The sequence below is a fragment of the Charadrius vociferus genome, unplaced genomic scaffold (assembly GCF_000708025.1).
Source record: "Charadrius vociferus isolate BGI_N301 unplaced genomic scaffold, ASM70802v2 scaffold269, whole genome shotgun sequence".
Classification (NCBI taxonomy): domain Eukaryota; kingdom Metazoa; phylum Chordata; class Aves; order Charadriiformes; family Charadriidae; genus Charadrius; species Charadrius vociferus.
In genome coordinates, this window is record NW_009660184.1 from 1,145,016 (window position 1) to 1,159,310 (window position 14,295).

At 36.6% G+C, this 14,295-nt stretch overlaps 1 protein-coding gene across 1 annotated transcript in view; it reads right to left on the minus strand.

Moving 5' to 3' along the window:
* The window catches only part of MBOAT2 (membrane bound O-acyltransferase domain containing 2), an 83,331-nt gene that overhangs the window by 3,839 nt on the left and 65,197 nt on the right, over positions 1-14,295 (minus strand). The window contains exons 8-11 of the mRNA XM_009893264.1: positions 10,123-10,315; positions 7,271-7,374; positions 6,845-6,909; positions 866-998 (exon numbers count right to left, since the gene is read on the minus strand). Coding sequence (XP_009891566.1) covers positions 866-998; positions 6,845-6,909; positions 7,271-7,374; positions 10,123-10,315 — 495 coding nt within the window. The remainder of the gene's footprint in view (positions 1-865; positions 999-6,844; positions 6,910-7,270; positions 7,375-10,122; positions 10,316-14,295) is intronic.

The following is a 14,295-nucleotide window of genomic DNA, read 5'->3' on the forward strand; positions in this document are numbered from 1 at the left end:
GCTCTGAGCTGACAACTATTTTTTTTTGTTCCTCTTCCCTTTTGAGTAACTTATAACCCTGCCTCTGTTCTTACTCAGCTTTCTCAAGCAAGGCTGAGAGATTTCTTAACAGATTTGTTGGTTCCGCATGGTTCTGAATACCAGCTGTAAAAGCTCGTTAATGTGACTGCACTTCTGGCCAATTTTGAGTAGTAATAGAGATGTTTATCTGTTGGTTGACATAGAGCATTCTTTAGTTACCATCTTTACAATAGTACTGAACAGAAATTAGGGAGAAGTACAGACTCCAAAGGCTGAGAGATTTCTTAACAGATTTGTTGGTTCCGCATGGTTCTGAATACCAGCTGTAAAAGCTCGTTAATGTGACTGCACTTCTGGCCAATTTTGAGTAGTAATAGAGATGTTTATCTGTTGGTTGACATAGAGCATTCTTTAGTTACCATCTTTACAATAGTACTGAACAGAAATTAGGGAGAAGTACAGACTCCATAAATACATAGTACTGACCTCCCAAATTTCAAGCTAGTGATAATCAGTGATAAAGTTTTTTCAAACCAGTATTAGATAGCATCATCTTGTTTAGCATGGCATAATAATATGTGATCAGTTAATACAGAGGAAGGGCTTCCACAAAAGATATGCTACAAAGATGTTACAGACTATGTACAGTCTCGCTTGCTCCTACTGACAACCCCTCCTTATCAATAATCATTGCCAGTGCTCTCATAACTAAAAAAAGTAAACAAAACTATCAGACAGACTGTTTGTGCGTGAACTGTAAGACACATCTTTGAATTACAGAACACAATCAGTTTTCTTTTACAGAACTGCTTATTATTTAAGAAGATACTTGGTTGGTACTTACCGCTCGTGCTGCTAGTGTCATTAGTACTCCTGTTAAAAACGTTAAATAATATCCTGGGTAAACTCCATGCCAAATGGCAGAGAGGATGAAGGTTTGGATCGTTGGGCTGAAGGTGGCTCGCTCATAGCACACTCTAGCAAGTCAAAGACAATTCAAGGAAAATAACATGAGACAGATCACTAACAATCTTCCCAGCTATCATTTATACTTTTAGCAGTTTCATCTCCAACACATCGTGTGAAATGCAATTGCAGTTTACTATTATTTAAAAACGTTGCCACTTATATTATGACTTACAGGCAATACTTAAAGCTATTCACGCTTCCCGATTTAACCCCTCAGCCCTGTCCCATGCTTAGTGCCATCACATATGGTACTTATCTCTACTGAAGTGATACAGAAGCGTCAAAAGACGGGTGTTGGTTTTAATAAGGGATCTTGAGCCATCCAAGGATGTGTTTGAAAAGCTACACTGGAAGGCACAGACTATCTCGCAAAGTCTTGCAATGAGTCAGATATACATTTTTCATAAAGTGAAAGCAGCTTATAGGAGATGGAAAAAAGTAACAACTACCTTCAATTTTGAGTAACAGAGAGACTACAGTTGAAAATGTGTCTGTATATGGCAATTAGGTGAGCATGATGATGAAATTATAATTAATGACTCTAAGGGATGTGAGAATATCACATAAGGAGAATGCTGAACTCTGCTATTTAAAAATTGAGACTCCAAATTATTAGGCAAGGTCCTACAGTAAGGAATTCTAGAAAGAAGAAGGGGGAATTGGAATCCAAGAAAACCAGTTTCTAGAAGACAACATTAAATGACACAGTGACAAACCATCATGATGTGGAAGAATGATAGGAAACATGGTAAGGTCCTGATATGGCTTCATCAAGAGTTCTTTAATGTCTTTAATGATCTGAAAACCAAAAAGCAACAGGAAATATGGAAACAGATGCACACTAACATGAAGTGAAAATAAACAGCACAAGCATCCATGAACACAAATCTAAGGCTAATGTACAAACGTGAGTTATAACTAAAAAGGCCATAGATACCAATATATAAAAAGGTTTTGTAAACACACAGTAAGTAACAGAGAGAGAGAAGAGAATTCACATCTATTATTCAAAGAGGAAGACAAGCTAATGATACAGAGGGCTGAAACATTCACTACTAATGTAACTACTTTATTACAACTTCCATATATACAAAAGACTGCTGAGACCAAATGATACAGTCAATGCTAAAAAGCAGAAGGTAAAAAGGCAGAATCTGAATAGGGAAAGCTCAAAAATGTATTTTGCTGATATAGTTTATTCCAGTCAAATAGATGTGGTAAGTTTTACCTTATGAGGTCTTCAGTGCAGAGTACGAGCAGAGCCCCCTCCCCTTGCCAAAGGGCTTCGCTAACAATGCTCATTGAGATCAGAACATGGGCCTACGTAGGGCACAAGTTCATGCATTTGTAATACACAAAACTCTCTGAGGACATTTGCCCACAACAGATCACCTTAAAGAGGAAAGCAACATTGGCCAGGCTAAACAGTAACCAGGGAATTTCAAAGACACTTTTGAAATGAAGAAGGTGTCAGCCTAGAAAGTAGAAAAGCACTAGGAAAATTTGTAACAAGTCAGGGAGACATCTTGGAGCAAAATACTAGTCATCAGAACCTGGTTTAACACCGCCAGAAGTCAACCCATGAGCACCATGACCTCTGTCTCGGCCAAGACAGAGCATCCTCCCTGGTAGACATCGAGTAGCCTGCATCCAGCTAGGGGCCTGTCAACGCAGTGTGCAACCCACAGGGAGCAATATCGCATCCCTGTCAGCTGCATGCACGCGAACTCATGGCATGCTTTTCTAATTGGCGTGTAAATCAGTGGGTTCACATAAAACTGCAGCACCCACATCTCCCACAGGCAATGCGTAAAAGGGGCCCGCACTTCCAGAAGGAGGTGTGTTTTTCTAACCCACGTGTCCGTGGGAGTGGAGGCACAGTTTGCATGTAACCATGTGTGTGCATGCACACTTTTTTAAACTCTTTGGGATTAGTTACAGAAGGCTGTTTAGAAATTTATTTATTAAGTCACAACACTAAGCACTTACAAAATGTCATCTGTTCTACTACTGGGGAAGGACTTTTTACTAGAACATGTAGTGACAGGATGAGGAAGAATGGCTTTAAACTGGAAGGGGGTAGATTTAGATTAGATATTAGGAAGAAATTTTTCACTTTAAGGGCGGTAAGGCACTGGAACAGGTTACCCAGATATTAATTCTAAATGTATAGTTCACTGACTGGTGGTTAATTATGTCTTGTTAATAAATTGATAAATGGCTTCAATCTTTATTTGGTTCAATCTGCTTTAACTAAGCAGATTTTCCCCTGCAAAGCATTCAGGAGCTAACATAACTACCTAAATTAACTAATCAAATTTCAGACATATCTATGCAAGTCAGATAAATGTATATTAGAAAAAAAAAATGAGGCTTCAATTTCAAAGAGTTAAAAGTAAACTTAAAAATCCTCTATGGATTTATCAATAATAAATCATGTTGAATGCTTGCTTGACATTCCCAAAAGCAAACCAAAAAAATATGGTCATCAAAACAGGCTGAGAAAATCTATTCAAATATGGGTGGTTCAGGTTATCTGTGATTTGCTCTAGAAGTGGGAAGATGCATCAACTGTTCAGCAAGGTACTCCCCTTGGTCTGGTTCTATACTTTAATTACCAGCTTGGGTGGTAAATTGAGAAGTGTCTTTTTCCACTCTGCCTTCCCTTTTTTGGGAGGGTGGGGAGGGTGAGGTAGGGTGTGGAGGGAATGAAGATCGGCATTGTTTCCTTAACAGAGGGGTGCCATCCAGAGGGACTTGGACAGGCTGAAGAGGTGGGCCCAAGCCAACCTCATGAAGCTCAACAAGGCCAAGTGCAAGGTCCTACATCTTGGTTGGGGCAATCCCAAGCACAAATACAGGCTCAGCAGGGAATGGATCAAGAGCAGCCCTGAGGAGAAGGACCTGGGTGTGATGATTGACGAGAAGCTCAGCATGAGCCAGCAATGTGCAATCGCAGCCCAGAAGGCCAACTGTATCCTGGGCTGCATCAGAAGTGTGGCCAGCAGGTCAAGGGAGGTGATTCTGCCCCTCTACTCCACTCTCGTGAGACCCCACCTGGAATACTATGTCCAGCTCTGGAGCCCCGAACATAAGAAAGACATGGACCTGTTGGAGAGGGTCCAGAGGAGGGCCATGAAGATGATCAGAGGGCTGGAGCACCTCTCCTATGAGGAAAGGCTGAGAGAGTTAGGGTTGCTTAGCCTGGAGAAGAGAAGGCTTCAGAGAGACCTTATAGCGGCCTTTCAATACCTAAAGGGGGCCTACAGAAGATCTGGGGAAGGACTTTTTACTAGAACATGTAGTGACAGGATGAGGAAGAATGGCTTTAAACTGGAAGGGGGTAGATTTAGATTAGATATTAGGAAGAAATTTTTCACTTTAAGGGCGGTAAGGCCCTGGAACAGGTTGCCCAGAGAAGTTGTTGAGGCCCATCCCTGGAGATGTTTAAGACCAGGTTGGATGGGGCTTTAAGCAACGTGGACTAGTCGGAGGTGTTCCTGCTCATGGCAGGGAAGTTGGAACTCAATGATCTTCAAGGTCGTTTCCAACCTAAACCATTCTATGACTCTATGATTCTAACAGACAGAGCACTACAATCCAAAATTAACTGGAATGATGTTCTGAAATCAACAAGATGAAGTCTAGAACATCTAAGAAGAAAAGTGGAAGATACAAAAAGTACCCATCCATTTAACATTACTGAAGTGCAGCTGAGCATGAATATGAATCAACATCATGAAATGCTGAGTATCAGCTGAGCATGAATCAACACTAGATCACTGCTGAGAAAAAAGACAGATGTAACACTGTGATCTATTAGCAAGAGTTATCTAAGAAAAGAAAAAACTCAAAGCATTCAACTCTGCCTGTAACAAGGCAGCGGAAGACCTCGGAGGTCTTAGCAGAAGTACTGCGTCCACTAGAAGACAACAGGAAGTTCGGAAAGAAGCCAGAAGAAAGCAACAAGAACCACAGAGGTTTTGCAAACATGACCAAAGACAAGAAGAATTGGATGTCTTTGTTGGAAAAAAACAATGAACAGGCTAAGGGGGAACTTAGCTTCCCCAGGCAGAAAACATTATCATGATATATATTGTTGATATATGCTACTGTGTAAATATCTACTTTTACTTGTAACAATAATGCCTTTGAACTGCAGTATTTTGTGATTTACATTAAATGTTTATTAAACTTCTTTATGATCTGTAGATGGTTTTGTAAAAACTGTGCTTTTACAAAGGGTTTCTTTTAAACACTAACAGGGTTTAAGTTTAGTTCCTCTTTCAAGAGTATCAGAAAAGAACAGAATGAATGTTGACATCTGATATTTCTGGCCTAAGATCTTAGATGCTTCCATAAACGGTATTAAAAGTGGATATTTAAAGTAATACATGAGCTTGTCCTCTATTCAAACATTACAACTAACCCAGTTACTGGTAATATAATATATACTTGCACCAATATTTATGCCTCATATGTAATCATTAAAACAATCTCTTACTTGCAACAAATCTTTCAGAAAACATCCACCCTTCTCCCTTTCACTGTGACAGAATCAATATGTATTTAGGCTACCCTCAAAGATTCTTCTACAATTGTTCTTAAAAATTTAAGAGCAATTAATTGTTCTTAAGTGGAACTTAATTTTTCTTAAAAATATTTATTAAAGGAGATGCTTTAATTTTTCTTCGCATCTTCTTTTAACATCACCCTGAACAATTGATTTGCATTTTTTTCTTTCAATTCCTAACAGAAATGGTACTCATCTCCACTAGAAGGAGTTTTAGTTTAACATCGTTCGGTTTAGGAGATTTGAAAGTTCATTGGAATGCAACCTTCTTCTATTAATTTTTAATACTGATAAACTTCTGTTCTCTAACTAAATTAAAATGCATTTTAAAATAGCTTATTTGCTTCATTAAATTGTACATTTCAATACCTGCAAGCACACAATTCTTCTTTAACGACTGTCCTAGCAATAGATTCTATTGTCTATTGAGCCAACTAGAAAAAACATACATTTCAATTTCTGTTTTTAATTGGGTCAGAAAAATATTTAGGGAAGAAATTATGGAAGAAAGAGATTACACTGTAAAGAAATTTGACAGAAGCAACATCCTGATGCCAGCCATCCTAGAATAAGGGATAAAGTTCTCTGTGTTATCCCAAGATCACACCTATTCATAAAAGATCATCTATACAGAGACTGGGAGAAGGGAAACAACATCCATGTACTACTCAAGAACACTTCTTTTACTTTCTAGTTACCACAAAGTAGTAGTAAAAGCAGAGTGATTTAGTTCACTGGGCACTATACCCATTTCCCAGACAAGGAAAAAAGAACATCTGAGGGATACTCATTCGCGATTTTTTTTTTTTTTGATAGCAGATTGTAGGATTTGATATTTTGCCACACACTCATTATTGAAGGAATACAGAAAATTCTCTCACAGAGCGTATGGAATTCTATGTTATCACTGTGTGGCTAAAAAAAAAGTTTCCAGAGGTTAGCTGCCAAAGATGTGCATTTTGCCTACTGCTTTCAGCAACATCACTGCTTTGAATGCCAAGAGGGGGGAAAAAAAAAAAGATACTCCCACAGATTAATACTTTTAGGTTCCCTATGACTAATGAAGAAAAACAGTTTCTATCATTACCTGATAGTTTACACTAAGAGAGAAGTGCTATATTCAGCGGCTTTAATTCAAGTGCTACAAGAAGAATGTCCCGTGCAGCTGCTAATTAACTGTACTGTTTTGTGGGGTTTAACTTTAAAGGTTAAATTATCTTCAAAGAGATATTTATTTAAGCAACTTCATTGGAGAAAAGCTTTCGTTTAAGAAATAAATACCTTTTAAGCCAAAGAGCTGTTTGGATATTCCAGTTATCAAGAAACATCTTGAAACTTGTGGAAAACTGTAAAGTAAAAACAAACTAATTATTTCTGTAATTGTAATATGTTACAAAATATTTCAGAATTCTGAAACACAAATTATTAAAAAAACCTTACTTTGTGATGAGTTGAATAAGGTATTTACTCAACTACTTATACCCACAAAATATTTTGGAAGTCAAGTAGAACATATTCAAGAGAGACTCTTTTTCATCCTTTCCTAAGGATGTGAGCATGTAATGTCTGACTTAGAACATATTCACTATCTTGAGGAACAAAATGCATAGGAAAAGCTACTGAAATTACAAGCAACTACCTAGATGGTAGCTGCATTAACATTAATAAAATACACACATATTTTATTTGAAAGAGCCATGAACAAACCTCTATTTGCTGGATTCTCAGATTTGATATTAAATCCCAACGTGTAACTCCATTTTTGTCATAGCCTCTAAAACCAAACCCTGCTGCATTATTAATTGCATCTGCTGCAATGAAACAAAAAGAAACAAGTGAATTATAAACTGCCTGTATTACAAATTGTGCATCAGACAACATATAGTTTGTTCAAAATAGCTACTGCATTTTAAAGGCTACATTTTTTTTTTTAATTACTGTATTAGACACTTGGACAAAACAGAAAATAATTGAGGCAACACATCAGCTTTCAATTAAAAAACTACAAAAGCAAAAGAAGGAAAGGTAGCACTATCGACCGCAGAGTATAGATGTCTCCCCTCTCTCATACCACCTGCTTAGACTTGCTTGAGCAATTTAGGACAAAACCAAACTCAATGAGATGCATCAAGACTACTAAACATTGGCTGGCTGCAATGATTTGAGATAGCAGCTCATCACACAGATGCATGTCTTTGGTCTTCGTTATGCAGCAGCAGTCGCGTTTTAAGCATAAAGATAAAATCACTCAATTCACTTCCAGCAGGTGTACATTCACAGCACCACACACAGAGCAGTGGAAACCTACTGGAAGCAAACTGTAATTTACTAAGCAATGCAGAGTTTGTCAGATTTCCACTAATGGCACAAGGCCACTGTTAACAACACTTCCGAAAGTGAAGCATTTACAATGCACGTCAAAGGTCAACTAGTTCAAAGCAAACAATACTTTTCCCTAGGAGAAAAAGCTGCTCCCCTCAGCTGGACTATGCAGGAAAATATGAGGGATCTCAGTCTGAATACTACCTGTCACTTTCAGTCATCACCTTTGCCTCAGCTTTCTTAGCTGACACTAAAATTTCCTCAGCCGTACTTCTCAAATTAGGATGACCACTTACAAAGAAACAAGTTTTTTCTCCAAATATTGCCTCTGTTGGGCCAGGCACTTGGTTGCATCCACCCAAACATGGACACATATCCATGAGTCATGAACACAACCACGTATCCCACGTAAGTGGATAAATAAGTGACCACAGGGAGAAGAATGCCAGCTCCTCTTCCAATTCAGAGGTGTCCTGAGGAACTGGAAGCAAGGTAGGCAAAAGGCTCTGCAGAAGCAATACAGATCTAGTTCTCTAGTTACAGTACATGAGTCCTCACTGTTAGCTCAGAATTCACCTTAAGCACTGTAATTACATTGTCACCTTTTAAACTACAGCTAGCAAGGCAAGAGAAATTGCTCAGTTTGTGTTGCCATATTAAAAAGAATTTACTTCATACAATTTTACTTTATACATCTTTGAAAGCAACAAAATTTGCCACTGTACATCTGATATCACTGATGTCAACTTCAAACATTAGACAATGATTTTATGCTCAATTAGAAACAGCTGAAGACATGAACTCCATAATCTCTTGCTAGCTAGAGCAGAAAGATTACAGCTAGAGTAAGTACTCATTTTATTAACTAGCATTTTAATATCTAATAATTTTAAGTAATTAATTTCAGTAATGGATTATATTTTTTCTTAAGTGCAAAGAATAGCAATGTACAACTCAAAAGTGCAACATCCAGTAAAACTGTTGAGGCCCCTTCACATTCTACTCATACCATTAGAAGTTTAGATGAGGTAAAGTGGAAGGGAGAATGTAAAAAAAGTTATTTAGCAAACTACAAGTCTGGAGTTGATACAGTTTATTTTCTTTGGTATTTTACCAAAGGAATGCTAGCTCTACACTGCTAGCAAGTGCATAAGGAGAAATCCATCTGAAGTATTACAGGGAAAAAGAACAACAAAGATTATTCATTTTTCAGATGACTCCTGCTCTTTACAGACAATGATACTGGTGCATAAGAGCACAATATTCTAAATTATTTCATTCCACAACAAGCCCCAGAATTACTATATCCAGACAAGCTGAAAGCACTTCATTCATTGACCAGGAATGAAACCAGCAGCTGTAAATGAGTCATGCTTCTCTGCTACACTAAGGCTTTCTTTATTGCATTGTTTCCCACAGATTCTCTCTCAAAAGAATTATGAAACAAATATGTAAAACTGAAGAAGAGAAGGAAGCTGATGAAATCTGTTTTGTGAGCCACTTCCAAGATGTCAGCTTACATAAATACAGCATTTTGCTGTCCTATGTGTTGGGTTTTTTTCAAATAATGTGAAGTGAAAAGTAAAATGTTCTTTCAACTATATCGGATATTCAGTGCCTTAAATCAGTGACTATAGGTGTTACCCATCAGCCAATTAGAACTTTTCACAAACAAAGACTAGAACTCATCAAATTCTGAAAATACTACTGCAAATGCCATCTGCTATTAACACCAGTATGATATATCTGACTTTCAATACATTAATTTTTCCTTCATGCTTGAATAACATCAAGCAAATTACTGATAACTAACCACAGAAAGAAGCTTAGAGTAACTTTTCAGACATGCCAAAATGAAAGTATCAGAAAAAAAAAAAAAGGATTGTACATCAGACTAGATTTACTGCAATTATTAAAAAAACAAAATGTCATTGCTCATTAAAACACTATCACTCTCCAAAACCCCAGTATGTTTCACTCAGGCTTGTTCAGGACACCATGATCTCATTTGCAACACTGTCACAACATTGTGCTTAGATTTATGGTAAGTTTTCTTTCTCAAAAAGGGAGACACCATTCAATATACTTTGACAATACCTCATAATACTTAAATGTAATAATGTTTTCCTAAGGCCTCAAGAGGGCACTGTCACTTTTTAATACATGTGTAGTGTCCAGTATCTCAAATGAAATTCAATACATACAGTTTCTTCTTTTTTTTTTATATACCTACTTACCTAAAGTCCATGCAAAATAATACTTGGGTCTGGCAGCCATAAGAGAGACGTATAGGTAGAAAAACTTTACAGGCCATGATGCTGTAGCTCTGAAGTTATCATCAATGTTGTATTCCACAGGCAAAGTTTTTGTAATAGTCATGTGGAAGAGTAAGGACAGTCCACAGATTAAGAGTTTCTGTGCCACAGCTATCTGAAAAGTTTAAGATGGGAGGCTTTGTAAGCTTCATTTTTTCATTTTCATTCTGAAAACAAAAGCAAGTTACAATCTTCCTTCCCTGAACAGATGTACTTATCTGTTAATTTTTCAGTAATACATACTAATAAGTGTAAAATAGTTCTTAACATTTTACGGAGGTTCAAGAAATACCGTTATCTCGATTAAGTTGTGAGCACCACTTCTAGCAAACAGAGCAAATTCAATCTGACTACAGGGAGCCTCTAAAAACCCCTTCAGTAATGGGAACATCTTTTGCAACTCCAGTTTTTTCTTCCTTCAGTAATTTGACAATAAAAGAAGTTGTTAAGACATCCTAATAAAAGTATATAACCTACGACAAGATGAGTACAATTATTGCGGAGATTCCAAAAACAATGGTAAAGCTTCAGTTCATTTTTGGTAATCTTTGGTATAAGGTAGGTGTTCAATTGCTGTCCAACTCAATATATCAATCAACTCTCAGATTATTGCAATATCTACATTATAAACCAACTAAAATACTGGCACAATTTATGAATTTTATGAGCCAAAGTACCTCAGTTCTATATAGACCTGTTTTACCAACCAGAGTGACCAAGCTCTAGGGGCCAAACAGCACACTCACTGACATGCAAACATATGATGTTCAGGTAGGACATGGACTCACATTTTCTCCGAATTAATTTTGCTATAATGACCACACTAAAAAGTATGTATTTTTAGGAAAACATTTCTAAGGTTCTATTAAAAAAACACACAGAGCAATAATGCATGACATTGACTGCTTTAAGTAGTTAGTCTGATCCGCATCCTAAGGGCAGATACTATGTTCTATGCAAGTTCCTAAAGTAACACACTCACCAAGCACCTGCAAAAGAGAAGCTTGAGAGCCAGTTCATTTAAAATGTAATTTTCAAGTTTTGATTGTAAGTAATCTTAATATTTAAACATTACAATTTTAATTCATTACAATTCTACAAACAATAAACTTGGCAAGAACGCAATTAATCTAGCTATTTTACTTTGAAGCATCAGAACAAAAAGATAACCAGAATCCTTTTTCTGTCCATCCTGTTTCCAGTATACCTGCCCCAACTTTTAAAGGTAACATCCTGCTTAAATTAGAGCGCAGCTTCACATATCTAGTTCCAAAATAAAGACTAATTCTGTTCCATGATACAAAACGGAGCATTAAGTGCCCAACTGAAAACACAGATTTCTGCAACACACACAGTATCAGAGTCATTCAGTCACACAGATGTAAGAGGTGGTACAATGTGATAAAAAATTAGACTTGGAAAAAGCTGTAAAACGTTGAGGATAACTTTGGATATTGCATGTATTTCATGTGGCTCATCTCAGAAGGTATTTCAGAGAGGGATCAGAAAACCCAGCTAATTAAACAAACCAGCTGAATAACTCAGGAGGCAACTACCTGTTAACACCTAAATCTGGTGTTTAACTATTTTTTTCTACTTGGTTTCTAATAAACTTGATTTTAATATTTTACGGTATTACAAGAGTTCAAAGTAAAGGGCCCTAACTTTCTAAAATCATTCCTCTGTTTTTCAAGCAACTATTAATCCATCTCTCTCTTTGCCAGAGCAGAGGGAAAGTTCAACTGGCTTAACTGCTTCAGGAATTTAAATAGAAAGGAATGTTCATAAAATCACTTATTATTAACACTAATGAATCTTTAATTTTGATATACAATATTTGATACATGCAAAAGTTAGATATTTGTAAATACCAAAAGGCCTCACCTCAAAGTTCTGAAGACGGTTGCACAGATTTAACTTCAAAGTCTTAACCATAATTTAAAATCACGTTCATTTAGCATGAGAAACAGTATTTATAGGCTGGTAACATTAACATGCAACTTAAAAATATAACCATAAACGTACAAAACAGTTAAGATCTTTATGAAGTCTCAAGATATGCATTGGCAACTTATAAGTAATGTTATCTGTTTACAGGCCTGGTTTTTGCCACTGACGCTATTTACCAGTTTTTCTGTTGGTAAACAGAAATCATTAATCTGCCTATTAAACCCAAAATACGCTTAGCACCTCTTTGAAGGTTTTTAACTAAATCATGGAGTTGAAAGCCCTTGAGGAAAAGCGTAAGAGTTTCAATAAAATTTATCTTAAGAAACAATAATGAACTCATGCAGGGCTCTGCCATAAATTGTACTTAAAAAAAAAAAAACTCTGCAGTTTTCAGTTTGTAGTTGTAGAAAAAATACTGTAGGAGGAAGGTGGGTTTATTTATTTAAGTATTTAAATGATGTATTTCTACAATTTTTAGCAATAATATTTAGGTCTAGGGACAAACACAACTACATCCAGAAACAGCATGTTTGTTTTTTTTAATTATACTACTTCACTCAATAATTATAAATCCCAGAACCTCAATCAAGCATACTGACGCCACTTACAGGGATCAGTATCAGGTATATTGGAGTCCTTAGCAAACTGTGATGGAGATAATCTCCTGCTTCTACAAAGACTGGGAGACGCAGTTTCAGGACTGGTTTACGCACAGTTTCTGAAGGACAATCCAAACAGACTGCAGCACAAAGAAGCAGTCCTGCCCCGTCTCCTCATCTTGGCTGCAGGTTTTTGCTCTCTTCCTTCTCGTGAGTCAGATTAGAGAAGCAAATCAGGTGAAAATCTAGCATTTGAGGGGTTTGCCTTTGTTTTTTTCTCTAAATGACGAATTAGAGTGGATCAAGTGATCTGAATCAGAGCAGGGTGCAGGGCAATGTGTGTTAGCCCTGCTACAATAAGCAAAGAATGCAGAACCCACAGTCAGGACCTACCGTGTTCAGCAAGAGTTTGTCAGTAAATTGGTTATTAAACTACAGCCTGAGGCTTGGTTATAGCACTTAAGCTTTGAACACATTTACACAGAAATAAAAGACCTCACCTGAAACCAAAATAATCTACAGTTCAATTACCTATAGAAATGCATTTGGTAAAGCATTCATTCACTTCCCATTGCTTAATTAACTAGGTTATTGATATAAGCTTCTTTGCCAAGTCATAAATGGATGACACATTCAGAGGAGGGTTGGTCAGTTTTTACAAGGATGAAATAACTAATTTAAAAGTTTGAAGTTTAATTTCATTCACTCTTTAAAGTTTACAACATATCAAAATAACTGTTCTGTTAAGGAATGAAAAGATCGTAAGCTGCAGGATAACTTTGACCTCATATGAAGTAGAATATACAGCTTATTTTACAACAAAAAGGTAGAAAGGCCTGGCTTATTTAGTTTTGACGAACAAAGTCTGGGCAAACTGTATAAGAATATAAAATATGGCCAACACTGGGAAGGTAAAAAGAAACTTAAGCTAAAAGACAATGCCAGGACAAAACCAAACGTGCATTCATTCAACAGGAATATAATTACGTTGAAAGCTATGCTCCTAATCAGAGAACGAAGTTCAGGAACAGCTTTCTAATTGAAGCAGTAAAGGTAAAACATTCACTGAGGTCAGGAATTTTATAAGTATATTATGGTATAAACATGTATACTATATATAAATATATACCAAAAAGTAGAAAAGGAACTTTTAACCTTTTATTTGAATGAATCTGTTATTATTCTTGGCTGATAAACCATCAATAAGGAGCTCAATATAATACTGAACTATGTTAAAGCATATTATTTGGAGGATGTTAGCACTGCAGGTAAAAATTATAGATAATTAAGCAAGAACTTTATAACCTGTAGGAAAAGTCTGCAAAGTAAGAAAGAAAGTAGGTATCTGCTGACAGGAATCTTGTATTTTAAGGGTAGCCATAACAAAAAGAAACTTACAAAGACAGATATTAATTTCTGAGAGTTGACACCACTTTGAGCACCAACAATTGATAGCTTGCAAAAAGGCACAATAGGAGGGATATAAGAAATAAGTTTTCATATGTTGACTTGATTCATTTATCATGCAATGAACACAGCAAAAATA